Source organism: Aulonocara stuartgranti (assembly GCF_965226115.1).
Source record: "Aulonocara stuartgranti genome assembly, chromosome: 16".
NCBI lineage: Eukaryota > Metazoa > Chordata > Actinopteri > Cichliformes > Cichlidae > Aulonocara > Aulonocara stuartgranti.
In genome coordinates this window covers 16,292,150-16,318,476 of record NC_138952.1, presented here as the reverse complement: position 1 = coordinate 16,318,476, position 26,327 = coordinate 16,292,150, and the positions used below count along the sequence as shown (strand labels likewise).

The following is a 26,327-nucleotide window of genomic DNA, read 5'->3' as shown; positions in this document are numbered from 1 at the left end:
ATTAATCTTTGTGTCATTGTGAAGTCATGTTCTACTTAAACAACAACGTTTTAAAGAGCTCAAACAAGGAACGTGCTTATGCACCCCGATAACTAATATATTGCTCTGAAGTTTGGAGATGATCCAAAGGAAACTTAAGCTTTTTCATAATTAGTATGATCCTGAACTTTGACCTTCAAGCACTATATACTAAAAGTGCATTTTATAATCTTTACCCATATAATTTCAGCCAATTCTGCTTCAAACTTTAGCTATATAAACTATAAAACTTGAGATTTTAAGATACTCGAAGTTTCACGTTGCATGAATGTATCAATGTGAGGTTGTGGGGCATTGTATTATAATACAAAAAGTGTGTTACACAGCCCTCTGTATGCCCTTTTATATAGTACTTGATATGGTTTCTAGAATTTGTTTTTTTAAGGTCAACTTTAACCTTGGGTGCTAAGAATAAGGGTGCTTGGCCAATCTCGGTACTCATGTTCCCCAAAGCCTACTATATATTGAAGGTTGAAGATTATACATTTTAGGGGGAAAAAATTACATCAGCTTTAGCCGTTATGGCAACAACAATCACACAAAATTTGAAAATGATATCTTGAAAACTGGACACTAGACTAAGACAAACAGAATTCATACTCCCTTGCTTTGAAGGGAGTAAAAGAACATCACTCAGAATTTGTTATTTGAAATGATGGAAAGATGACTCATCCAAACTAAAAATAACCTGGGAACGGATTTCCACTGCAACGACAGAGTGATACAACCACTAATGACTCACTAATAACGGTATCACTTAACGAATAAAAACAAAAAACAATGAATTAAAATCAAACAGAGCCTTTTAATTCTTCAAACACTCCAGCAGTTCTTAAAATCAGTTTGAACCAAACAGAACAGAAACAAACTGCTTTTATCTTATACTTAACAGCTTGGCATTAACATTTTCTCTTTCAACAGAATTACAGTAAATGGTTAAAAAAAACAAACAAAAGAAACATCATGGGTGTACATAATCTGACACACAATGACAAAGATGAGCATGCAAGACACGAGTGTTTTCTTCCAGGCTGATTGACATTAAAATAACTCGAGGATACCTTCAAAATCTTTTTCTCCCCCTCTTTAAAATTTTTTTAAAACAAACTAAAATCAGAGAAAATTTTAAGTCAAGACAGAATTACAGAATTTACCACATGATGTAAAATTCAGAAAAAAAAACAACAACAAAAAGAAAACTTGCCTCCAATCTGACTTCACGCGATTAAATAATGTAAAATTTAGAAGAATACCTGGTACGTTTACAGCCCTGCCTGTGCAGTACACACACTTTGTAGTTACAAATCCTTTGTTTCTAGAATGGCTCCAAAATGTCAGCTACCAGTTAACTGTGTTACACACTCAGTGGTGGACAAACCCACAATCCCCATAAAGTCCAAACTTCAGCCAAAGGTTGAGGATGCTACAGTTTGCACCTTCAGGTATGAGCCTTTTTATTTAAGGTCTTTTCTACAGTCTGTTATCTGAATACCACAGTTATTTAACAGTCAAGTAATTAGCTTTGAGGAACCTTTTACAGTCATGTTATCTTTGGCAGAACTGTTTATTTTGTACTGTATGAGGACTGTGATTGTGCCCCACTGTAGATGGAAAGCTGACGCTGCGTACTACATATACGCTGTAGAAAATAAGAACATTGCGCGTTTAGTTGCTGTCAGAGCTGGAGCTAGACCCCGACCGATTCCTCTTGCTATCATTTCTATCTTTGCCTTTCGTACTGTCTGGTCTTTGGCTGGCCGGGCTCCTTCGGTCTTTGGACTTGTCTCTTCTTTTAGAATCTGGGCTCCTATGACTCTTCTTTTTCTCTTCTCTGTCACTCTCAGAGCTGCTGCTACTGCGTCTCCTCCTCTGGCCGGCAGCCTCTCTGTCTCTGACTTTTCTATGAGAGGATCGATCCCTGCTTCGGTCTCGCCTGCCACTCCTGCTTCTCGAGCGCCTGCCTCTGTGCGAGTCCCTAGCCTTACTTCTGTCTGGGCTTCTTGTTCGATGTTCTTTATCCCGGGATGTTCCTTGTCTCTTACTCTCCCTATCACTGTTGTGTCTTCTTTCCCGACTCCTGCTGCGCTCTCTGCTGCGCTCTCTGCCCCTCTCTCTGCCCCTCTCTCTTTTTTCTTCTCTCTCTTTTGATGCTGAAGTCCTACCTCTGTCTTTGTTTCTGCTGCTTGATCTGTGCTCATCCTTTTTGGCAGCTCTCTCTTTACTTCTGGACTTTGTCCTGGTTCTCTCACCATTTCTACCTTTTGTGTCTTCTTTATGCTTTTTGTCAGACTCATGACCCTTATTTCTATCTTTACTGTGATCAGATTCTGCCTCCTTTTCTTTCTTATGAACATTTCTATCTTTGCTCCTTGAGCGACCTCTCCTCTCGTCACTTCTGTGCTTGTGACTCTTCTCTCTGCTTTTTGACCTTTTCTTTTCTCGGCTTTTACTGCGACTATGGGATTTATCCTTTTTCTTTGCCTTCTGTTTATCATGCTTCTCATCCTTCGCTACAGTATCCTCCTCCTTACTTTTAGATCTATGAGATCGAGTTTTCTTGTCTTTTTTACCCTCAGTTGTATGTTCAGCTTTTGAACTTGAAGTCCGTCTTTCTCTTTTCTGTGCTTTAGCAGCCTCATCCTGACCCTCATTCATGTCACCTCTGTAAAAGAAATAGTAGAAAAAGAATAATAACAATAATAAACTTTAGGAGTTAGACAAAACATCAATTTGGCAGACAAAAAAATATTTTAAAAAAGTAACTTTTCTGTTGTTTTGTTATATAATCAAGTGCACATCCACTCACCTGCCACTTTATTAAGTACACCTGTTTAGCTGCTAATATATAATCTGTCAATCACATAACAGCAATTGAGTGTATTTAGCTCACCTTATTATTGTTAACCATGCCTGTCGTTTTATGAGCACAGTGTACCCCATGTTCTGATGGTTGTTCCAACACAATAACATGCCATGTCACAAAGCTCAATCAGCAAATCATGAGTTCACTGTACTCAAATAGTCACCAGATCTCACTTTTGGGACGTGATGAAAGTTCATCATGGGCGTAAGGCTGGAAAATCAGCTACTGTGTGATGCCGTCATGTCAATATGAACCAAAATGTCTGAGGAATGTGACCTGCACCTTGCAGAAGAACTAATACAGTTCTGAAAGTAAAAAGGGGTACAACAGTACTAGCAAGGTGTACTTAAAGAAGTGGCCAGTGAGTGTACATGCACCATGTGATATAATGTTGATGCCTGCTCAGTAATCCAGGTAATTTCATCTGGATGCATCATTTTTAGTGGGAGAAACATCTCACTCAGCTAAGTGACTTCTTCAGTCTGAAACTGGGATATCATATGATATGGGAATTTTATTAAGTATGCACCATATACCACATGTAACTCTATGTTGTGTATGTCAATAATAATCATATTGAGTATGCATTTGGGATTGAAAATATTTAATTTTTCTAACAGACAAAACTCATAGGACGAGTCAGAGTGATGGAAGCCACCTCAAGACAACATGTGCATATCTGAAACAAAAATGATTTAGCAGGACTCTCCCTGCCCTGCAAAGTAATTCTGATTAAGGGTTTTGAGAGTGGTCAAATTGAGTTGTCATTTCTGAGGGGGAAAAAAGCCACTCACATGGCTCATTTATTAACTAAAAAAAAAAAAAAAGTCTGTCACATCTTTATGTATTAAGAGTTTCAAAGGTACTGTAACTCAAAAGAAATGGTTTAGGCCCTTAAAAGTTTTAAAAAGTGTTATAGAAATGAAATCATACATGTTGGGAATAATATTCCAACAGTTTAAATATTCATGCTTTTTCAGTGGTCACTGCAGTTTACCAACAGCTTGTCTGTGGTCATCTCAGGTACAAGGCTCGAGGTTCAGCAGGTTCTCCGTTTTATGACAAACACTTCATCTCTGCTAGGTGCACAGCAGAGGTGTCAATATTTACCAGCTTAGGAGGAAATGGAGCTAAAGCTGCTGATTGTCAGGATCCATTTGCAGTGTTCACAACCTTTTTACTGCCCTTTCAATTGCTTTATATTTTTTAATATAAAGCAATGCAAAGACCGTAAAAAAAATAACAAAAATCATACATGCACACTGCAATGTATGCTTTTTAAATCTGAAATATGGAGCCCAACAAAAATTTCTTCTCAAGTGCTTTAAAGTGGATTAAGTAAAAAACAAAAAACAAGTCCTGCCTACAGGGAACTTCTACAACATCTTTGACTTTAGGTGATATCATCTTACCTGTCACCCTTAATCCATCGCTCTCCTGTGACTGCCCTCATCCTCTGACGCTGCATCTCCTGTCGCCAGTGTGGGGGAGTTTCACTGCGCCGAAAACGATCTCTAGACCTTGAACGAGAGCGTGATGGGGTCCGGTATCTCTAGATGGGAGAAACATAAATCAGCATCTTCAACATGCCTGTGCATAAGTAAAAACAAAACAAAGCTTGTTATAAATAAATCGTGCTGTATGACGTAAAGTGTGCAAAACGTTTGGTCCACCTACCCTTGGACCCCTGCCTTTTATCTTCCTGCCAGATCGAGTCATCACGAGTCTTCTGTGATATGTTGATTGAGAGTTGTAAGCTGCACCAGTACTGTAGGTGAGAGAAGGCGTGAAAATGAACAAACTGTATTACTTTTTGATATTTGTGATATTGGCTGACTCTCAAACACACCTTTCTCTTGGTCTTTCGTCTTTATTTCGCTGATCCTTGTTAACCTCCTCTTTTGGCTTCTGGGCTATCTGGGGACTTATCCTCATAAGGAATCGATTTTCAGGGATGGGTGGGATTTCTTCAGGACGCACTGTAGATGTAACCAACTCATCTTGTTCCTTCTCTTCAGCACTTTCAGCTTCTGATCTGTAAAGATTTTGTGGGTCAGTAGCAAGACACTTGGTGCCATTTACACAGCAGACAGTGAATAGGTGAAAATAAATGAAGTACTTCTTCTTGTCCTCCTTCTGTTTCTCTTTTTGCTTCTTTGCCTTCTTTTTCCGCTTCTTGGATTCTTTTTCTGACTCTTCGCTCTCGGAGGACGACTCTGAGGAGCTCTCCGAGTCACTGGAGCTACTGCTGGAGCTTGATGAGGCCCTCTTCTTCTTTTTTGCATCTTTTTTTGCTGCAACAACATAAACAGCATTATTATGATGACTGAAACTCATTTTAAAAAAAAAAACCAAACAAACAAAAAACTTTGAATATACTTTATTTAAACACACCTTTAGATTTGGGGATGAGCTCTCCACAGTTCAAAACTTTCACCTCAGCGTACGGTCGGCTGTTGGGGTCCGTCTTCTGGCTCTCCATGGTTTGAATGACTTCTTGGCCAGAGATCACGTGACCAAAAACCACATGCACACTGAGAAAATAAAGTGGTAGCAATGCCTCATTACATGCTGCGTGCATTGTGCATAATGGGATTAATTAATAATTCAAAATGTAGTTGGGAGGCACTTACCCGTCGAGATGTGGAGAAGGTTTTGTTGTTCTGAGATGTGAAAGCAGGACATTCAAGGGGAAAAAAAAAAAAGAAGCATCTAATCACTTTCAAAGTTCAGAAATGCAACTAATAATGCACGATGTCAATTACAGGTAGGAACAGATGTTGCTTACATGAAAAACTGGGATCCATTTGTATCTTTACCCCGATTGGCCATTGACAGCAGGTACTCCTTGTTGTGTTTGACTGCAAAGCTTTCGTCTGGGGGGGGAAAAGGAGAAGATTGTACTGACATCTTGAAGCCAATGTCAGTTTGGATAATAACTGATGGCATTCACAGTGGCCTCTTTACCTTCAAAAAAGCCTCCGTAAATGGATTCGCCTCCTCTTCCATTACCTATGATAAAAAAAAACAAAAAAAAAACAACAACAAAAAAAAAAACAACAAAAAAACCATGAACCATGAAAAAATCTGTTGACTCATAAGTAACACCATCCTTCCATGTCGAATATAAAATTTACAAGTCCTGTAAACTCACCTTCGCTGAAGTCTCCTCCTTGAATCATGAAGTCTTTTACAATTCGATGAAAAAGGCATCCTTTGTAGTGGAGCGGTTTCTGAGTTCCCTTCCCAATGCCTTTCTCACCTGGACCAAACCACATATCTGATTAATAACCTGTGCTGTTAATTGTCATCATTTGTGGAATAGTTTTATTGAGTAAATTCCTTCACCTGTGCAGAGACATCTGAAGTTTTCACAAGTTTTGGGACAGATGTCTGCAAACAGCTCCACCACGATTCTGCCAACTGTGAGGAGACAGTGAGATCAGAGAAATTTACTTCTGTGTAAAGTACAATGGAGCACACTGATCAGTGGTTACAAGAAGCGTGAATCACCGAGTTAATCATCACACAACACAATAATCTCTTTAACCAAACAAGAAGAAGAGAAAAACAAAACAGACGAGGTTATGTATCCATTCACTGCACTGTCAGTCTGAGTTTCATCATTATAATTTAATCTATACAAACACCTTTTTTTTTTTTTTTTTTTTACAAAAGAACAGGTGTTATAGGTGCACAAAAAGTAATTAATTTTTAAATTTACTAGTACACATCAAATGCCTTGATTAATAGTAAGGATGGTAAGATTTGTGATGACACAAGACTGCTCACTTTCTTGCAGAAAATGCACAAAAAAATAAAATAAAATCCACTAGCGCTTCTAAAAGAAGTTTTTCCTGGTCTAGAGTTCAGGATCTGAACAAAAAATGGAAATAATGTTAATAAAAGGACTGTGTAGATGTGTGCAAGTTGAACCCTGATGGAGCTTTCATCTGACAATATAATATAAACTGGCATTGATGTAGTTCCAGACTACACTGAGGCTATTTTCAGCAAATTTAATAAACTGTGTAGTGTTCATATACTGAAACATTTTACTACCCCATTCATGTCTTTAAGGGCAGATTACAGAGTACTGTTGAACAAAGCTAAAGATTATTGCCTTCACTTGTCACATTTTTTGACATCCATATTTTTCCCTTTGCCAGCTGCTGACTAGCTTGTTTTGGTCAGCATTAACCTCATCTTCAGACTATGAATTAACTGTGATGTTTTGCTCACTTGGTTGATCATGCAACCCATCTATAGTCCTCACTGCAGGGGACTTGGGTTTAACAGCTTGCTGTCTGTCCCCTCACTCTCTTCCCACCCTCCTGTTTGCCCTGTTCTATTCAGTACAGGCAAACCCCCCACAAACTTAAAGAAGACCGAAAGAAAATAAACCACGTGTGTTTTCTTGGTAAACCACACAAGGCTTAAAGTACCAAAAAGCAGCCAGAATTTTTTCCTTCTTACCAAGTACATTGCTGATTCCAATGTCAAGGAAGCAGCGAGGGCGCTGTACCTTGATCCCCATGATCACCTGAAAATGAGAAACAAGGTATGAACACAAGGATGACAGAACATCGAACAACCCCCACTCTGACCATTAAGACCTTACCAGTAACTTCATTCAGGAGCAGAAATTAAACACACGGGTGGCTTCTTTAAATGTAACATAAAAGTTCACTTAAGTTCTGTTCGCCTGCATGATATCAATACAAACAAAGTACCGATACAGTTCCCATGCGACTTATAGCAGCTGCATTATCTGCAAATTAGCCTCGGCTAGCTAACCGCGCGATTAAGTATCGGTCGACTGGTTGAGCGGACAGCAGACACACGTTTTCATGCTTAAAAATAACAAATACCGACGCTTACACACACTCACTAACGTGGACCTTCACGTTACAGTTTCACACGCCCCCCCACCGTATCTTTTTAACGGCAGGCCTAGCGTTAGCATTAGCATTAGCAAGTCACCTATCGTTAGCCGCAGACATGTACATAGAATTTACTGCAAGAAATGAGCGGTACATTTTCAGCAAGTTTAAACGGCGCATAAAAGTAAGACTGACGCAACAGTACATCACCTGGAAAACCGAATATACCGCACCGTAAGGCGAGCAGCTCTCCCAAACAAGCAAAATGAAGTTTCATTCAGTGCTGGGCTCAGTGTTTTCTAAAGATGGCGCGGCGAGGACGTCAATGTGTTTCCAGAGCCGTGCACCGGTCAGGGCGTGGGGCCATTTTTACCCTGAAACTGGCCTGGCAGGCGCAATTGCTCGATTGGGCTGCCGAGTCACTTTCCTGCAATGACATAAAACCAGTTACATTTGCCGTTTCATGTTGCTAAAAATTGCGACCACTTCATATCCATAGTTTATTGCGCAATTTTGTCTTGTTATATTGTATTTTATGTTACTGAGCAATTCTACTTTATTTGAGCTACTTTGTTATACGGTCGGTTCAATGTTTTGGTTACTGTAAACAAGTAACATTTTGAATGACTAACAAATAATTAACAATTTAGAAGCTCTTTCTGCTACTGTTTATTTTATTCATAAGACACAATTACGGTTTAGCATCTTCAAATTTCGACTGGATAACTATAAATTTTGAGCATTTAAGCATTTCAACATTTTAATTCACTCAAAAGTAACAAGGATTTTGACACATTAAGTCAAAACTTCGACAAAGCTTTGCCTGGGTAAAGTTTTTTTTCCATCACCAGAAACAAACTTTCATAAAATAAAACAAAATATGTTTTATCATATTTTACCTTTTTCTATTGATTGATTGATTGATTTGCAAGAAATCATTTAAATATATAAACCTGAACGAGCCACTGCCTGAAAGCCCTAATCCAGGGTTTAATAAACACTCATTGCCTTATGTCACTGCTACGGAAGTAAAACTTCAGCGCACACATGTAGGGTAAATTTGACTTTGAGCCGTTTTTATTACCTTTTTGTATTAAGATATGTGATGCACGAATCTCGATTATACACAGAAATCTAGGCAAGAATGCAGCTGTAAGGGCAAGTCCGAGGTTGTTGGGGGGTTTAGGTGATTGCTTCTTTAAACACGTGAGGCAGCAGCCTCCACTTCAGTCCAGTGGTTACCAGTAGAAAGCCTCCGAGCGGACAGTTTCTTCACCAGCTTCTTGGTTAAAGAGGTCAGCCCCTCATCCCGAGTCAGTGTTTGTTTCTGAGCATAGTTTGAAATGTTTTTGTGTTTTCGCAGACCATGTCATGCAGGTTGTTTTCATCCCTCCAGACTGTAACTGTGTGGGGTTTGATCTCAGCTCACTTTGAGGAGGTCAGAGCAGTGGACACAGGTACAATGAAGAGCTGAGCCCAAGCCTGCGATGATGTTTCGCCTCCGATCTGTGAACTCCTGCCTCCGTAGGCTCCTTCATGGAGGGGCGGTGACCAGAGACCAGGTGCTGGAGCAGCTGCAGGTGTGCTCTGCTGAAAACCATGTGTTTGATGTAGTGGGCAAGAACAAGGCTAAGCTCACAGTGGACCACGTGAACTATGCTGTGCGGTTGCTGTGGCAATTTCAGAAGGAGAGACCGGAGATGCTCCGGACTGTGGACCTCATCAAGAGTCACCAACAGTTCCTGACTCTTCGGGTTTTGGCAGAAAACAAAATAGATCTCATGGATGACTTCATGTTGATCGATATCCTCTACGCTTTTCTTAGGTACATGGTCACACATTATCCAGTGTATTCAGTTTATATGACTGCAAAGGTTAACATGCATGCTTTCCTTCTAATAGGCTGAATATGGAGCCACATGACTCTCTTATTCAGCAACTGGTTTCAGAAGCATGGCTAAGAATAGACCGGTAAGAAAATGTTGGCTAATTTAAAAAAAAGAAAATTGTGTAATGGTTAAAACACAGTCATGATTTACTTTTTTGCAGGTTTCCAATGGCTTCTCTGTCCAAATTTGCTGTCTGCTTAAATGATCAGCACCTTCAGCACAGTCCTCTAATGGGCCGCATAACCAGCATTGTGAATGAGAGGCTGCCAACTATTGATGATGCCAGGTTTGTTGGGCGACCCATGATTTATCAGTGTTTTGAATATAACCACCTCTTGTTGTGTCGTCACTCCCCCCCGCTTTATTATGTTTCAGGATCCTGACTGCTCTGATGATCAGCGTGTCATCCCTGGTGTCTCCCCAGCTGCGGGACGCTCTCATCAGCAGAGCCGATCACCTGCTGCACACCACGGATCCCTCGAATTATAACATCCCGCGACGAATGGTGCAGTTTCTGCGCAACATCAAGTACATTCACAGACCGCTGCTGGAGAGGTGCAATGAGATCTTCCTGCGTAACATCCCCAGACTGGATGCAGAGAATCTCAGCATCATCCTAGGGCTGTATCAGTCACTGCAGTTCAACAACTGTGACTTCAGGCTAGCTGCTAAACAAAAGCTGACCGAGCTGATCGACTCGAGCATCGATCCTTTCTCCTTCACCAAACTGTTTGTTGCTCTGGCCCCTATGGCTACTCCAGAGATCAGAGAAAGGTTTGTTTCATTATCAGTAGCGTGATATGAGGGGAAATCTCTTTAAAGCAGTTCCCACTGACCTGATATCCACTTTGATTCTTTACAGGTTGGAGAACACTGCCCTCTTGTTGGCGGATGAGCTCAATGCACAGCAGGCACTGGCTGTAGCTGAAGCACTAGAAGAGATTCAGAGCAGGAACCATAGCTTAATGAACAAGTGAGTTGTTTATGTGTTACCACCTGTTACAGTATGCCTGGTGTTGTCTTCACCTTGTGTGTGGTGTGCCTTATAATCAGTTCCTGGATCAGAGCCTTTGTAGCCTGACAGTAGAGATAATCAGTAACTATAACTAATCATTTTTCAGAATTGCATCGGTAATCCAGAGAAACCTTCACCTCTACAAGTCAGTGGAGGTGGCCAGAATCACACAAGCCCTTTTTCTGTTGCAGTATCAAAACCCCGAGCTCTTCGCCACACTGAGAAACATTTTGATCAAGTAAGTGTCTGCCAAAGGCGCAACTGCTGCTTCACAGTTTATTTGGATAAAATGCAGACTGACGCCCTTCTGTCTCTCAGGTTTTTGGAGCACAGCGTCTTCCCGTACGAAGTGACCATGCTGACCCGTGTGCTCTCCATGCTGCCCTGTCCGCGACTCGAGGAGGCCGTGGTCTCTCGGGTAGACGCGGTAGTGGAGCAGTGTAATCTCAGCGAGCTTAACACCATTTCTTTTGCCGTGGCCAAGTGGGTGCGCAACGATCAGTCCTACCGCCACAACACTCACAGCAAGTACGTGCGTCTGCTGCAGACGTTGAACCGCTGCGGGCACGAGAGGCTGCAAACAGCCGACCGGCTGGACTTACTGCTGGACGAGCTCAAGTACGTCTCGGGGGAGTGGTTTGAGGAAATGCTGCTGGACGAGACCATGATCACGCTGCAGAGGATGATCGACCAAATAAACTGGACCAACGTCTCCGAACTGGCCTTCTTCCTAACCAGGATAAATCATCTCAGCCCTCCTCTGATGGACCGAATCGCCAGTGTGACTGTTGAACACATCCATAAGGTGCTTCAAGAGACATTCATTGGATCACTATGTTAAATACTGCATACTGACATCCTCTATTCTTCATGTCTCTTTTTTTAAGATTCACTACTCAGCAACATACGCCACACTCCTCCCCTTTTCTGTCCTTAACTATGACCCTCCACAAGTAGACGAGCTGTATGATGCTTGTATTAAGCGCTTCACTCCTCATCTCAGTAAGTTATTATGTGTGATTGCAGATAATTTTTCTTTCTTATTTTTAGGCTTACACTCACTGTATGTACTTGTAGGCTCCTTTGACCCACATCTGCTGGTCCTCCTGGCATACTCCTTGGCTGTAGCTGACCATTTTCCCGAGGAACTGATCAGAGCAATTTTCAGCATAGACTTTCTGGGAAAGCTGGATTCACAATTGGAAAGTAAGCTGCCAGTTTCCTTAAATTTGAGCATCTGTGCCACAGCTTCCATAGTGAAATCTGATGGGACTAATATAAGTGTTTATATTGCTTCCTCCAGCCCTGCCCGATGCGCTCAACATGCGGACACGACTGCGGCTCATGGAGCTCAACCGTGCCGTGTGTCTCGAGTGTCCGGAGTACCAGGTGCCTTGGTTTCATGAGCGCTACTGCCAGCAGTTGCATAGGAAAGGTAAGAGGATGCCCTGAAATCAAATTTTCTCTTTTTATGTAGGCTTGGTTTAAAACTGCTGCAACTTAATGCTATATCAGTTACATGGGAGTTGTTTGTTTTTAGGGAATGGCTCTGTGAGTCCTGTGCAGCAGCAGATCCACAAAATGCTGGGTGAAGTTCTTGGAGGCCTTAATTGTGTTCAAATGGCAGTTGTTACGCCATATTTTTACACCATAGGTGAGTAATATGAGGTGACCGTATTTTCTTACACTGTTTTTCTTTTGTAAAAGTCTTTAAATGTATTGAATGGACTGATTCAGTTCAAATATTATCAGTTTAACTCCTAATTAAAAGCCTTTCATATAGTTATATTAAATTTCTGGTCCTGAAACGACATGCATATGACACATGGTAGGAAGCAGTCTTCAATCAGCACCACAGGGTCTGTTACTACAAAGGAGGATTTTGTCATATCCAGATAACTTAAGGGTTAATAATCAGTTGTTCTGTTGCCAGTACACTCGCCAGTAATTGTGATTGGTCCGATGCTGCCAGTGCCACCCCTTTCTTATGAACATGGGGGAGGGTTAACTTCGCAAGTTGATAACTACTTTCTCAGGAAAATACCATAAACAAATCCTGATCCAGATTTCCTTCTTTCTCGAGGAGCTCTGCACATGATGTTGTCACGCAGTCTCATTTTTAAAAACGCGACACGTCACTTTGTCTTTTTCAGACTTTGAATGCAAACTGGACAAACACTTGAAGCCGCTGTCCTACATCGAGCCAAGCACACTGCAGATCTCAGACAGAGGAAAAGTTCACTGGGACACAAGCTCACTGGAAAACATCAGGGATGAGCTTCCAACTGGAGCTCAGCGGTATGGAGATCCTTATATGTACTTGTATTTACACAGATCAAGGATACTTAGTATGTTTACATCCTCACTTTGCCTTTTTCTCAGTGTCGCTGTGGACTTTCTTGATTCAAAGTACTTCTGCAAAAACACTCATCACATGAAAGGTGAAACCCTGATGAGAAAGAGACACCTTGAAATTCTGGGATACCGTGTTGTTCAGGTGAGACAGTTTTACTCTGGTTGATGTTAAATGTCGTTCTCTAACTGCATCCAGTTTAAATACTAGCAATATTACAATACACCTGCTGTGCAGTAATTGGTGATGTTTCGGTTTCGCAGATCCCTCACTTTGAATGGAACTCTATGGAGCTTTCAACACAGGATGCCTGGAAGGAATATCTAAAAAAGAAGATATTCAGATAGCGTTCCTCCCGAAAGCCCTTATTTATAAAATCATGATTGAAATGTTGCTTTCAGCACCGAAGTCGGAGTTTCTGTGACTGAACACGCAGCACAGAAAATCCCCACATATTTAATTATAGTCTAAAGTTGACATGAGTCTACCTCATTCACCTTAAATGAGATTGTGTATTATGTGCTTTTGTAATTAATAAGATTTTGTCTAAATAAAATCTGAAAAATTGTATTTGTGCTTTATATTTTCAATATTTAGATCAGTGAACTTTTGCAAAAAATGACTGTCCAGCTTTTAAACATCATTGCATATCTGTTACTTAGAACTAGTGTTTTAATGCATCATTATATGTTTATGCTGACACGTGTCAGATTGCACAGGGCCACACAAGAGTGGAATCCTGAGTTTTTGCTATCAGGGGATCACACATCCAACAGTATTTAGATTTTTTTTTTTTTAAAGTTGCTTTTATTTTTCTGCATACATGATGTTGACCTCTTAAAACACCGTGTCTAAAATACCAAAGAGCCATGGTATATTTGTGACTGATTTCAATACTATAAAAGAAAACCATGTGTTGGGGAATTCTCAGATGTGCTATAGAGCGAGGGTTCTCAGATTGTGGTCCATGAGCACAGTAAAATGCACTAGTACATAATTTAATCATCCACAATTAAAATGAGATTCACTTAAAAAAGTTTAAACACTGATCTACTCTTCAAGATCACTTTCAGCACGGCTATCCTTTTTTTATTCCTCTATGTGCTTTCATGGGCTCTCTGCAAATGTTGAGGATGATGAGGCAACAAACAGCAGCTTTCAGTGGAAGAGTCACATCAAAGACTAATGCACAAATAATGTGTTCCAGTGTCACAGAACCAGATTTTGCCCCTTGCTGCTTCTTCCTTTTACCCAAAATAGAAATCTAGAGAAAGGATTTTGTGCAAGACTTCTAAAAGTAGAAGCTCTGCTAGAGAAGGTTTGGAGGTACACATGTGTTGTGATATTTTGATACCATGGTAGCATTTACAGGATATTGTTTTATAGTGATATTATACAGGAAAACTGTTACTCAATAAGGCCCATTTACTAGTTGTTTTTCTCTTTCTCTGTGACCCAAGAATTAATGTGTAAGACTCACAGGCTGGTACCCCAAGGTCGAAAATACCACAGAGACGAGACCACTTCCTTACTCCCATCCTCCCTTCCTTATCCTTTAGAAAAGAGCTTGTTAAAGGCCAGGTGGTTTGTTTCAGAATTCACTAATGAAAGAACTCTGTATTCTATGTCTAGGAGTGTATTTTGCTGGGATGATCATAAATTGTAGCTGAACTGATAAACTACACAAAGGATACTTCTTTGCTCAGAAGGCAGGAAGACGTTTCCTTATTTGGTCTGTACCGGTTTGAACTGAGAACCTGCTGACACACGAACCTTTTTTTCCTCTATATAAACTGTTGTATACTGAATAAACCTTTGAGTTGATTGTGGGAGAGCAACCTGAACAGTCTCTGTATCATTTTGTTCTCCTAACTGCTCCCGACGTCGTAACTAACCCAGCTGAACGGCATACCTGAGCGTTACTTTGAATAATTAGGAATCTTATAAGGAAAGGACAAAACTCTGCTTATCGGTGCTCACGCCTTGGAGGAAACCCGATCCACGGAGAAACCCGGGACGGAGATTTCTTTCAACATGGACACTATGTATGAGAACTGAAATCAGGTACGCGTAGAGTAATGAAACCATTTTTCTGTGTGGACTCTAATCACATGCTGGCAGCCTAAAGTAGCACTCGGTCATTAAAACTTTATAACATGATGGTACATTTTATTAAAGAAGGGCAGGCATGTGTGAAAATGAGAAAAATAACCTGCTGAATAAAAACATGTACAGAGTATTCTTTATCCTGCATCAGTAACAGTGAACATGCATGATGTGTTGTTACAGTTTGGGCATTCTGGCTGCATTCAGGCGCATAGAGACACACGAGGCTCCGGCTGCATAACGCATCTCTTTGATCATGCCAGTCCACTGTTTCTTGTCATCTTCATATCTATTAAAAAAAAAAAAAGAGTCAAAATAAGTATAAATGAATTAAAATATTTTATCCCCCCGAAATAAAATAAATATCATGTAGAAAACTGTAATACATAATGCAAAAGTAAAATAAAAAACATACTGCCAGATGTCAATGACTTCAGAGGGTGTACACTCTTTGTTCTCATTCTCCACCATAGCAAAGCCTCCTACAGCATACAACAGTCCGCCACAGCTCACCAGGTTGATTGAGCTCCTCTCCTGTGGAAAATCTGTAAATGGTGTCCACCTGCAAGAAGATGCACATAAATGTAACATGAAGCAATTCCTGTGTGCTTTTAATTTCCTGAAAGATCTATTTAAAAATGAGCTTTGTAGGCCTTACAGAATGCCTTTTCTCTCATCAAAACGCTTTTTTCAGATACCACTCGTGTCATGTCTGCAAAGTCCTTGCTTCCTCACACAGCCCAGAAACATGCATGTTAGGTTAGTTGGTGATTCTAAATTGGTTGTAGATGTATTCTGAAAAGTTTGTCTCTCTGTATTAGCCCTGTGATAAATAGGTGACTTATCCAGGGTGCACCCACCTCTCAACGAGTGACAGCTGGGGTAAGCTCCACAACAATCTGCCAAGAGCATTAAAGACCCTACTGCAGTTTGTCCCAGGGAAACCAAATCCTTTCATCTTTCTGTCCAGTTCATAAAAGAACACTTCCAAGGGGGGTTATTTTCAGAGATAGTGCTGGTTGTCCATCATTTTTAGTCAACCATGCAGTTCTTTTAATGTTTAGGGGTTATTATCTTGCAGTCTAATGTTTCTAATCATTCTAATATCAAAATAAAGTTCTACTTCCTGCAGAGGTAATGCCTCTGCAGGGCATCAGAGGGTGTAGTAACACAGGTTTCTCCAGCATTGCCTCTGTTGTGTGAACAAGGCTTAAATTACTTTATTGTAACTTCATCATTTTCTTAATCTACGAGAGACACCTCGAAGGGACGGTTGTTGTGAATTAGCACTATATAAATACAACTGAATTTAATTTAATGACAGGCCCCATTTCTCCATGAAAATGAAGGGCTTTTCAGTTTTTGACTTTGCCCTGAATCTTTAGTTTGTCAATAATCATTATTTACTCCAGTTAGATTACTCCAGTTGGATTACCACTCACCTTTGTACTGTTTAATATTGTCTCCTGGACATTGGCTGCTCATGTTTGATTTAAAAACAGAAAAAAATGGGGGGTTGTGTAAAACCTTTTAATGGTAGTGTGAAAACAGTTTTTAGTGAATCTATTTTTATGTTTTTAACAGTATCTATATCTTCTACAAATCAGAAAATCTAAATCTGGTTTAAAAAAGGGAACTTGTATGGTTTATATTAGCAGCACCTACTTGTTGGTCCCAAAGTCGTAGGCTTCACACACAGCTGTCAGGCCTTCTTCATTGACACCTCCAGCAACAATGATCCTTCCTTTGTGGATAACAGCGCCAAACATGGATCTGGGTGTCTTCATGGCAGCGACCTCTTTCCACTCTGACTTCTTGTGGTTGTATGCAAACATCTTATTGATTGCTTTACTTTATTAACAGACAGAAACGATTCCAGGGAAGAGTTAATAACATGTGAAAATCGTGGTTTGACTTAACGTGTAAATATTTGGGGTATTTGCAGCCTTACTTCTCATCGGTTTTTCCTCCAATGCAGTATACCAGCCCGTTCTCAGAGACCACACAGTGGCCGTGGATTTTTAAGGGCAACTTTTTTGTTTCTGTCCATTTCATTTTTCTGTTGAAGCAGATAATAAGGGAATAGGAAATGTTCAATGCAGAACCGTGAAGCAAGGCTTTTGTAAAATGTGTTGAACTTACTCGGTGTCATAGCACATGACGGTGTCGTGAGACTCGTTGGTCTGTAAATCTTTTCCTGCTACAGCAAAGATGAGATTCTCAAATTCACCCATAGCAAAGAGACACCTGGGGGAGGGCATGGGTGGCAGAGCGATCCATTCAGCAGCAAGACTGTCCAACTGCAAACAATGATTTCAGATTAAGAAAAAGATTCAAATTGTTGCTTTAATATGAATTAAAGGAGCACTTTCTACCTGGTAGAAGTAACACTGCAGGGTATTCTCTTTCTCGTCCTCATCCACAAACAGTCCTCCCAGCACATACAGGTTGTTCTTCTTTGTTGTCAGACTGACGTGGTTTTTGGGGATTTGCTCAGCCATTGCTGCCAGAAAACATTCATTTTCCTGGACATCGTAGGCCACCGCAGCTGTGTCGTTAATCATCAGAACCACATCTCTGCCATACATGCCATATCTGCGGTTATCATTCAGGTAACCGGGCAGCTTCCCCTCCTCTCCTTCCTCTGCATCTTGCCCCTTTTTCTTCTCAGGTAGCTTCCCCGCAAAGGCTTCCTTGATGATTTTGATTTTTTTCTGGACCTCAGGATCAGCCTTGACGAGGTCATCTTTCTCCACTTTCTCCTTGAAGTACTTCTCCGGCAGCAGTCGGAAACGGATGAAGTCAAAGGCCTCCACCAAAGACTTCACACGCTTGTCCTTGTCCTTTCTGATCCACCTCATGAGACACTCGAACACCGCTTCTTCCTTTTCCACATTGAGCGCATCTGCTCCGATAATGGCAAAGAGTTCAGGTGGAGCAAGCCCCAAGAAATCATCATCCTTGGCTATGGTTTCAAAGTGATCTGCGACGTAATCTCGAGCCGCCATTGCCAATCTGGCACAATTCAGCATCAGTCCCAGTCTGTAGATGGCAAGGCAGCTTTTCTTGTTCAGCCTTTTCTGGAGATAATTCACACAAACTGTGAACACTGAGGGAATCTGGAAGCGATTGGCAGCAGTCAGAATATCCTGCACGTTGTCATCGTTGATGTCAATCTCTGCTGAGTACATGTAATTCACAATCACCTCCATAATATTGGGGTCAAGGTTCTCAAGAACAACCTCTTTTTGGCTTGATTCCTTACCGTCCTCTGAAAAGTAGAGCTCCCGGAAATAAGGACTGCATGCTGCCATAATGAGCCGATGGCAGGGGATGCTTCTGTCTCCGACCTTTAGGATACAGTCAATCAATTTATTCTCATTGAGAAGCTCCTTGAGCCCATCCTGGAGCAAAGTGCTCTGAAACAGACGAAGATCTTCCCTCAAACCTTGGGGATCCATTCTTGTGGGACAGGAAGTAGATTGAAGTAAGGGAAAACTGACCGTCCTTGCTGGTGAAGACAGAACTATAGACAGGCAGGTCTGAAGCCAGTTCAATATAACTGTGCCCCTCTAAATATAGCCAAACACCCCATCCATGAAGAATTCAGGTTGGCCAAAGCAGTGCGCTCACACAGCTGTCATGGAGTAAAAGCAACTGATGTGCCTCGTCACCCCGAAAGATTAGTAACAACATTGTTGTACCAAACAGAAAAACACATCATCTCCTTATTTTATTCACTTTTGACTAAATTTAAAAAAAAAAAAAAAAAAATCATCCACACAAAACACCTTTTAAACAAAGTGGCACCACAGTGCAATCCAGTGCTCTGCAGGTTTACACAAACAGCTGGCATCTATACCACAGCTGTGAGCAGGGACGTCTACATGTGGAGTGAGTCAGAATTCAGTGATAGTAATGACTTCTACGCTACAGTGTGCAAGCCTGTGTCGGTGTGTGAGGCATTTCCACAGGAGTTACCAAATAAGCAGCCGGGGGTCAGCGAACAGCTGCAGCCACAAGAGCTCAAGGCCTGTTCTCAGACCATTGTGTCCCTTACACACACAGTAGCTACAAAAGATATAAAGACATCAAAAAATTTACTTTCCACCATCTGTTTGAATATCTTTATTTATATTACATTCAAGTTCACTACAAGAAAATGTTTTATATAGTAAACGTCACAATTTACTTTTCTTTTTTAGGAAACTGCACTCAGCAAAACTGTACATCTTTTAACCAGAGCTATAAGCAATATTGTCTATACAAGCAGAACAACTACACAAAATATGTACATGTGTTTGATGTTATCTCAGCTCATTACTTCCCACAGCCCTTGAAGAGTGAAGCCGTCCTTTAGCTTTTCAATGGCGAGGCCGAGCTCCTCAGAGAAAACCGGCTCACGGTCTTGTTGCTTTGGGAAAACAAAACAGAAATCAGGTTTATAGCACTTTTTAAGTTTTATAGCAAGCTGTCATGATTGTATTATTATATATATTGAGATTTTACCTTATTGCCATCTGCAAAGTAGGCCTGCAACCAAACACATGAACACATGTAGTTAAAAAAGCTAATGTAAATTAAAATAAAGCATTCTGCTTGTAGTAAATAGTTGATGACTCCCAGACACGAGCGCCAGGCAACATAAATTCATGTTTGTTCATTATGCTGGAGGATATTAGCTAATAGCTATTCTGAGAGTGTGAAAGCTAAACCTTTGATTCCCAGACGAGTGATGAGTGTAAGGGTTGCCAGCAGGCACACTCACAGTAAATGCATCGGTCTGCTCATCGGGCTCGATTTCCACGTCATCGGGAGGCTGTTCCACTGTGAGCTCTTCCAAAGGCTGCGGCTGAAATCGTTGTTAGGACAAACAGTGCTATGACAACACGATCAGCTGAAGAGCCGGGAAAGCCAGCTACATTAAAATATCTCCTTAACAGCTGTGAACTCAAAAATAGACTTGCAGGCTATTTTTGAGTTTGTGATTCTTATATTGTGTATGTATGCCTACCTTTTCTTCCATTTCATAATCCACTCCAAAGATGGGGTTAGCAGAGTACACTTTATGCAAGGAGTTGATTTCTTTGAGTGCATCTTGGAGTTTTTCCACTGGGTCAATCTTAAACCCAAGCACATACCCACCACTCTAAAAATCACAAAGTGGATATTTTGGTATATTAGAAGACCAAAAACTAAAGAAGAAAGTCCCAATAATAGAATTATATCAGAAGACTGTAAATGACATTGCATAGAAGTTACCTGGCGTGAGCTCTCTATCACCAGCGCCAGGCCAAACTTTGAGTCTCTTATTCTGATAGACCACTTGAGAGGAAATAAAATATGTTATACACCATCCTGATCTGCATTGAACAGGACACATTACTTCATAAGAGAAACAAATAATAAGACTTCTGATTTATGTGGCAGACCACTTTATTAGGTATATCTTGCAAGTACCGGTGGAAACTGCTTTAATTCTTTGTAGCATAGATTCAATAAGATACTGGAAACATTGCTCACAGATTTTGGTTTATATTGACACAACATCATCACACAGTTGCAGCAAATTTGTCAGCGGCATGTCCGTGATGAGAATCTCCAGTTCCACCACAACCCAAATGTGCTCTTATGGACTACACTTGATGAGATGTACCTAACAAAGTGGCTACTGAGTGTGTTTTATAATCGTAAACACATAAAATGCATTTACAGACAATGACTGATTGTTCGAGCTTTACTAGAAACATTTTATGAGAGAAACATTTCCCTGAATAAAAAACATATAGTTCTATTTGGGAAATATGTGAGCCAATCGTGTTCAGGACAATTTTAACCATGTGGTGGCAATCATATCCACGCCTAACGAAGGTAAAGATACAGATAAGTGTACTTATTATTTGTTCCTGGCTGACTGTGTCCATTCACATGATATGCTCTGATAAGATGTAGGCAAACTGGGTTGAACTAGGAATTAAACTATAATGTTGTGTAATGTGTGTAACAGAAATCTAACAATCAGAGCGTCAAACTTTTAAAGCAGATTTAATCAGATTTCAGTTGCGATTCTGTATTTATTATATCTCAGTGATCACTGACATGATAATCAAACAGTTCTTCTCCTATTTATTTAGAAAGATACTTTAAATTAACTGCAGAAACAATTGCCTACACTGTAGTTTTTGCCAAGATGTTTGCCAAGTGGTAACAATTGCTTCTAGAAGGACCTTGACTGTACTTACAATCTGGAGGTAAGGAATGCTGACGTTGAAGCTCTCATTCATGTTTGCGTGCCACACAATCCGAACATTGGTAATGAAAAAGGTTCCAAGGTTACCCTAAAACAGCGTCATCAAAGGAAACTCACTTTCACATATTTAGAGATTATTTTCTATAATATGTTTTCACATTTTTTTAACTGTCATAATTTAAATGTGAACCACTTAAAACAAACAAACAATGGAAATAAGTTGATCTTTGCGTTTCTGGTACTTACTGCACGCACACTATCATGCGCGTCTTAATATGCTTACATGTGTTTGTCTGTGATATTTATTGGTTTGGGATATGTATTGGAATTAAATAAAATCAATCAAACAGCTCTTCACAAAAACATCTCAATCGCCTGTAAATACTTCTTTAAAACAGTGTGGTAACTTGTTCAATTTTAGTCTGTGCATGCATATTATCTGAGAAACACTAAACAAATATTTTAAAAGTCACACTAGTACCTGATCGCTGGATAAATTCCAGACTCCATTAATTTTATCATACACTTGCTCGCGGGGCAGGAGTCTGAGCTGCTTATTTTGAATCAGTGCAGCTCGCAGTTTCAGGTCCCGGTACATTTTGGAAGTCTCATAGGCTCTGTAACAACACAAGTCACATTTTAAAACAATGAGAAAGATGTATGTTTGATAGATAATTTAAAAACTCCCTCAGTGCTGTTTTACCTGTGGACAGCGATGACAGAGGTGAAAAGCCTCGGACTTCCTGGAACCACATTTGTAAAAATAAACTCAAATCTCGTGTTGTTGGACTTGGTCAAGATGTAGAGAGCTTCAGTTTGACCTCTTAATTTCTGGAAGAGAGTAATTACTTCCTAAATTACCAACACTTTTATACACTTTAATTCTTAGCACGTCAAAAAAAACCCCAAAAAACAACAACAACAAAAAAACAATGCTGCCGTAATTTGTCCTACAGGTTTGACATTTGTCCACTTTATGTGAATAATGGATAAAAAAAAAACCTGTTGGCACACTTAAGGTGCATCAGTTAAGAAGTGTTAATGAAATTAAATATTTTTGATGTGAGGAAGTGTAAAAACATTCTGAACAAATAGTTTAAAAACAGAAACAAAATGCACAGGTAAAACGAGTTTACTTACTGAGTTGGCTGTCCTTGTTGTGATGTTAATGATGGTGTTGTAACCTACAGCTGAAACAAAAAAGAAAAACTTCAGCCCCCTGTCTGTTTGTCACTGCCTGTGTCTCTAAACCATAAATCATATCAGGTCTCACTGACATCTTGCAAACCTTCCCTTTCACTCTTCTGCACTCTCTTCTTCTCCTCTCCTGTGGAACGTACATCACTATGGATGGTTGACCCCAGGTAGTTAAACTTATCCACGTTCACTACTGCTGCTTCACTGTTAAACCTGTCACCTTTTTCATTCCCACACATATACAATCTCTGACTCGTAACGTACAACTCACCACTGTCTCACTGTCCTCGTACTTTGTCAATCCTGACTTCCTATAAGCAGTAGCACAGTTCTTCTCTGGCCAACCTATCATATATTTTCTCTTGATCCAAAACAACAAAGAACAACTTATATTGACCTTCTCCATCAACACTCTCAAAGCTAACATCACATCACTATTGTTCTTTCTGAGCATGAAGCCATACTGCAGGACACTGATTGTAACCGCTTCAACAGCTCTTTCCCATAGCTTCATAGTATGGATCCTAAACTTTATCTTTCTGTAGTTATAACAGCTCTGCACGTCACCCTTTTTCTTAAAAATCTCTATCAGTACACTTCTCCATCTGCCATGATTGTTTTAAATCTGGTGAAAAAGTTCACTCCCCTCTCTACGAGACATCTCCATACCTCCACAGGTACAGTGAGATGCAAAAGTTTGGGCAACCTTGTTAATAGTCATTATTTTCCTGTATAAATCGTTGGTTGTTACGATAAAAAATGCCAGTTAAATATATCATATAGGAGACACACACAGTGATATTTGAGAAGTGAAACTAAGTTTATTGGATTTACAGAAAGTGTGCAATAATCGTTTAAACAAAATCAGGCAGGTGCATAAATTTGGGCGCCACAAAAAAAGAAATGAAATCAATATTTAGTAGATCCGCCTTTTGCAGAAATTACAGCCTCTAAACCAGGGCTGCCCAATCCCAGTCCTCGAGAGCTACTATCCTGCAGCTTTTAGATGCATCCCTACTCCAACACAGCTGAATCAAATGAATGGCTTGTTATCAGGCCTTTGCCAAACACGATGGCATGCTGAAGAGGTAATCAAACCATTTGATTCAGCTGTGTTGGAGTAGGGATGCATCTAAAAGCTGCAGGACAGTAGCTCTCGAGGACCGGGATTGGGCACCCCTGCTCTAAACGCTTCCCGTAGGATTTTGAGCAGTGTTTCGGGTCGTTGTCTTGCTGAAAGATCCGGCGCAGCTTCAGCTTTGTCACTGATTCCTGGACATTGGTCTCCAGAATCTGCTGATACTGAGAGGAATCCAACTTTAACAAGATTCCCAGCCCCTTGTTATGCCCAAATAACTCAATTTTCGCTTCATCAGTCCACAGCACCTTATTCCAGAATAAAGCTGGCTTGTCCAAATGTGCTTTAGCATACCTCAAGTGACTCTGTTTGTGCTGTGGGCGGAGAAAGGGCTTCCTCTGCATCACTCTCTGTGTAAAATGCGCCGAATGGTTGAACGATGCACAGTGACTCCATCTGCTGCAAGAGGATGTTGTAGGTCTTTGGTGCTGGTCTGTGGGTTGACTCTGACTGTTCTCACCATTCGTCGCTTCTGTCTATCCGAGATTTTTCTTGGTCTGTCACTTCGAGCCTTAACTTGAACTGAGCCTGTGGTCTTCCATTTTCTCAATATGTTCCTAACTGTGGAAACAGACAGCTTACATCTCTGAGACAGCTTTCTGTATCCTTCCCCTAAACCATGATGGTGAACAATCTTTGTCTTCAGGTCATTTGAGAGTTGTTTTGAAACCCCCATGTTGCTACTCTTCAGAGAAAATTAAAAGAGCAGGGAAACTTACAATTGACCCCCTTAAATACTCTTTCTCATTATTGGATTCACCTGTGTATGTAGGTCAGGGGTCACTGAGCTTACCAAGCCGATTTTAGTTCCAATAATTAGTTATAAAGGTTTTGGAATCAATAAAATGACAACAGGGCGGGGCGATCGTGGCTCAAGAGTTGGGAGTTCGCCTTGTAATCGGAAGGTTGCTGGTTCAAGCCCCGGCTTGGACAGTCTTGGTCGTTGTGTCCTTGGGCAAGACACTTCACCCGTTGAGTACTGGTGGTGGTCAGAAGGCCCGGTGGTGCCAGTGTCCGGCAGCCTCGCCTCTGTCAGTGTGCCCCAGGGTGGCTGTGGCTACAATGTAGCTTGCCATCACTAGTGTGTGTGGATGACTGATTGTGTAAAGCCCTTTGGGGTCCTTAGGGACTAGAAAAGCGCTATACAAATACAGGCCATTTACCAACAGTGCCCAAATTTATGCCCCTGCCTGATTTTGTTTAAATAATTATTGCACACTTCCTGTAAATCCAATAAACTTAATTTCACTTCTCAAATATCACTGTGTGTGTCTCCTATATGATATATTTAACTGACATTTTTTATTGTAACAACCAACGATTTATGCAGGAAAATAATGACTATTAACAAGGTTGCCCAAACTTTTGCATCCCACTGTATGTCATCTGGACCAACTGTGTTTCTACTCTATATCCTCTTCATAGCGACCCTCCCTTCATCCTTTCTAAACTTTTAACTAAACAATTCAAATAGATTAAAAAAAAAAAAATGCATACAACACAAAGTCAAATAATGGAGGCATCCAGGTGTACTTACACAAATTGACTCTTGGCAGAGCCAACGAGTGCCAAATGATTCTCAAATTTGTCACCAAGAGCCGTCCTGGAAAAAAGTGAACACCATGATCCGTTATTATTTTTGTTAGTAGCTCTCAGCATCAAGGTTATCATCGTTAGACTGAAAACTAAAAAAGCAATAAAAAACTCAAATGTAACGAGTAAACCCTCGCTGGACAACTCACTGAAATGGAATTGAGGTCAAAAACTCAAAATGAAAAGAAAGAAAAAAATTAAACTATAAAAAATCTGGTCTAGATATTTGCAGTCTCTAAGGTAGCAAAAGCACCTCGGTCTCCGTTGTTTCCTTTCGTATCTTCAATTGAGTCCAGGCAGTCTATGAGCACCTCTCCAGGACGTGTTTTCATCTGCCTATGAACAGCATGGATTACAATATTGGCACTCAGTGCGTGCGATATAAAGCCACCGCAAAAACGAAAACACTTTAAACTTAATATATTTATCAGGAAAACCTCGCATCACAGTGTCGGTGTAAATAATGACGCTAGGCAATTAGCTTAGCTAAGCTCCATTAACCAGTTAGCCTCTACGGGCGGTGACAAATTAACTTACTGTACAGTGATGTCAAACCTAACATCTCGGTCTTCCCACAGAGCATCTAAAACAGACGCCATGGCTGCAGGTTATCACCCCCACAGCTCGTTGCGGTAAAGCTTGATGTACTTCTGCAGTCGATATTCCAGCTAAAGAGGCTAATCTCAAAAAGCCATCCCAGCGTCATAATCACCACGGCAACAGACGGCAAGCCGAAAGGTCAAAAATGTGTATCCGTGCTTAAGGCGAATACTTGATCCCTAACCATTTTCAGACAAAAATGGCCCCAATTCTTCTCCATATTTGTTTTATTTCAACCATAGTGCCAAATGCTTCAAATTTAAGCCTAGCTGGATTACTAATCAGGGCTTTATTATAAGCAGGTATGATAAGGAGGACGGTGCTAATTAAAACAAAACAAAACAAAACAAACAACAACCAACACCAGGGGAAAACAACAAAGCTTTATATTGAAATTATAA

The 26,327-nt window shown here is 40.5% G+C and overlaps 4 protein-coding genes across 10 annotated transcripts; 1 reads left to right on the top strand and 3 right to left on the bottom strand.

The window, feature by feature from the left end:
• Positions 1 to 824: 824 nt before the first annotated feature.
• On the bottom strand, positions 825 to 8,165 carry ppig (peptidylprolyl isomerase G (cyclophilin G)). Of its 3 annotated transcripts, XM_082508006.1 has the most exons (13): positions 7,996 to 8,165; positions 7,379 to 7,445; positions 6,251 to 6,325; positions 6,057 to 6,164; positions 5,870 to 5,914; positions 5,691 to 5,778; positions 5,536 to 5,565; positions 5,297 to 5,436; positions 5,022 to 5,196; positions 4,752 to 4,937; positions 4,580 to 4,670; positions 4,315 to 4,454; positions 825 to 2,701 (listed from the first exon to the last, which is right to left on the bottom strand). In XM_082508006.1, exons 2-13 carry the CDS (start codon positions 7,437 to 7,439, stop codon positions 1,705 to 1,707), a joined length of 2,136 nt encoding a protein of 711 aa, XP_082364132.1. In that variant the 5' UTR covers positions 7,440 to 7,445; positions 7,996 to 8,165; the 3' UTR covers positions 825 to 1,704. The 3 variants fall into 3 exon arrangements, with proteins under 3 accessions (XP_082364132.1, XP_082364130.1, XP_082364131.1); XM_082508004.1 differs by having other exon boundaries at positions 4,752 to 5,196; XM_082508005.1 differs by having other exon boundaries at positions 4,752 to 5,196; positions 8,019 to 8,165.
• Positions 8,166 to 8,762: 597 nt separating this feature from the next.
• fastkd1 (FAST kinase domains 1) lies at positions 8,763 to 13,612 on the top strand. Of its 4 annotated transcripts, XM_082507232.1 has the most exons (16): positions 8,763 to 9,080; positions 9,182 to 9,365; positions 9,471 to 9,610; positions 9,688 to 9,756; positions 9,835 to 9,960; positions 10,050 to 10,448; positions 10,537 to 10,647; positions 10,796 to 10,927; positions 11,008 to 11,494; positions 11,577 to 11,691; positions 11,767 to 11,895; positions 11,993 to 12,124; positions 12,230 to 12,343; positions 12,843 to 12,987; positions 13,072 to 13,186; positions 13,306 to 13,612. In XM_082507232.1, the coding sequence occupies exons 2-16, from the start codon at positions 9,273 to 9,275 to the stop codon at positions 13,387 to 13,389; spliced, it is 2,391 nt and encodes a 796-aa protein (XP_082363358.1). In that variant the 5' UTR covers positions 8,763 to 9,080; positions 9,182 to 9,272; the 3' UTR covers positions 13,390 to 13,612. The 4 variants fall into 4 exon arrangements, with proteins under 4 accessions (XP_082363358.1, XP_082363357.1, XP_082363356.1 ...); XM_082507231.1 differs by having other exon boundaries at positions 9,149 to 9,610; XM_082507230.1 differs by having other exon boundaries at positions 8,763 to 9,098; positions 9,182 to 9,610.
• Positions 13,613 to 13,757: 145 nt separating this feature from the next.
• Positions 13,758 to 18,888, bottom strand: klhl41a (kelch-like family member 41a). Of its 2 annotated transcripts, XM_082509445.1 has the most exons (7): positions 18,414 to 18,888; positions 17,524 to 18,326; positions 17,291 to 17,448; positions 17,100 to 17,207; positions 16,814 to 16,999; positions 15,564 to 15,710; positions 13,758 to 15,437 (listed from the first exon to the last, which is right to left on the bottom strand). In XM_082509445.1, exons 1-7 carry the CDS (start codon positions 18,607 to 18,609, stop codon positions 15,326 to 15,328), a joined length of 1,710 nt encoding a protein of 569 aa, XP_082365571.1. In that variant the 5' UTR covers positions 18,610 to 18,888; the 3' UTR covers positions 13,758 to 15,325. The 2 variants fall into 2 exon arrangements, with proteins under 2 accessions (XP_082365571.1, XP_082365570.1); XM_082509444.1 differs by having other exon boundaries at positions 17,524 to 18,888.
• A 373-nt stretch (positions 18,889 to 19,261) lies between these two features.
• On the bottom strand, positions 19,262 to 26,082 carry bbs5 (Bardet-Biedl syndrome 5). Its single transcript, XM_082509061.1, has 12 exons — positions 25,864 to 26,082; positions 25,580 to 25,662; positions 25,271 to 25,336; positions 22,539 to 22,588; positions 22,102 to 22,229; positions 21,880 to 22,015; positions 21,391 to 21,486; positions 20,411 to 20,473; positions 20,163 to 20,297; positions 19,917 to 20,000; positions 19,658 to 19,681; positions 19,262 to 19,562 (listed from the first exon to the last, which is right to left on the bottom strand). Exons 1-12 carry the CDS (start codon positions 25,923 to 25,925, stop codon positions 19,461 to 19,463), a joined length of 1,029 nt encoding a protein of 342 aa, XP_082365187.1. The 5' UTR covers positions 25,926 to 26,082; the 3' UTR covers positions 19,262 to 19,460.
• Between the last annotated feature and the right edge of the window lie 245 nt (positions 26,083 to 26,327).

Bases quoted from the DNA above. Each gene is read 5' to 3' on its own strand.
- ppig (XM_082508004.1), bottom strand. From the start codon at position 7,439: ATGGGGATCAAGGTACAGCGCCCTCGCTGCTTCCTTGACATTGGAATC. The intron at 5,566-5,690 runs GTAAGCAACATC...TTCACATCTCAG, and splicing joins AATGGATCCCAGTTTTTCAT to AACAACAAAACCTTCTCCAC. The intron at 4,671-4,751 runs GTGTGTTTGAGA...TCTCACCTACAG, and splicing joins GACGAAAGACCAAGAGAAAG to TACTGGTGCAGCTTACAACT.
- klhl41a (XM_082509444.1), bottom strand. From the start codon at position 18,609: ATGGATCCCCAAGGTTTGAGGGAAGATCTTCGTCTGTTTCAGAGCACT. The intron at 15,711-16,813 runs GTAGGTGCTGCT...ATCTTCTTGCAG, and splicing joins TACGACTTTGGGACCAACAA to GTGGACACCATTTACAGATT. The intron at 15,438-15,563 runs GTATGTTTTTTA...TTTTTTTAATAG, and splicing joins GAAGTCATTGACATCTGGCA to ATATGAAGATGACAAGAAAC.
- bbs5 (XM_082509061.1), bottom strand. From the start codon at position 25,925: ATGGCGTCTGTTTTAGATGCTCTGTGGGAAGACCGAGATGTTAGGTTT. The intron at 25,337-25,579 runs GTGCTTTTGCTA...ACTTTTTTCCAG, and splicing joins AGGAAACAACGGAGACCGAG to GACGGCTCTTGGTGACAAAT. The intron at 20,298-20,410 runs GTAACTTCTATG...TGTGATTTTTAG, and splicing joins TGATAGAGAGCTCACGCCAG to AGTGGTGGGTATGTGCTTGG.
- fastkd1 (XM_082507231.1), top strand. From the start codon at position 9,273: ATGATGTTTCGCCTCCGATCTGTGAACTCCTGCCTCCGTAGGCTCCTT. The intron at 9,611-9,687 runs GTACATGGTCAC...TCCTTCTAATAG, and splicing joins ATCCTCTACGCTTTTCTTAG to GCTGAATATGGAGCCACATG. The intron at 13,187-13,305 runs GTGAGACAGTTT...TCGGTTTCGCAG, and splicing joins TGGGATACCGTGTTGTTCAG to ATCCCTCACTTTGAATGGAA.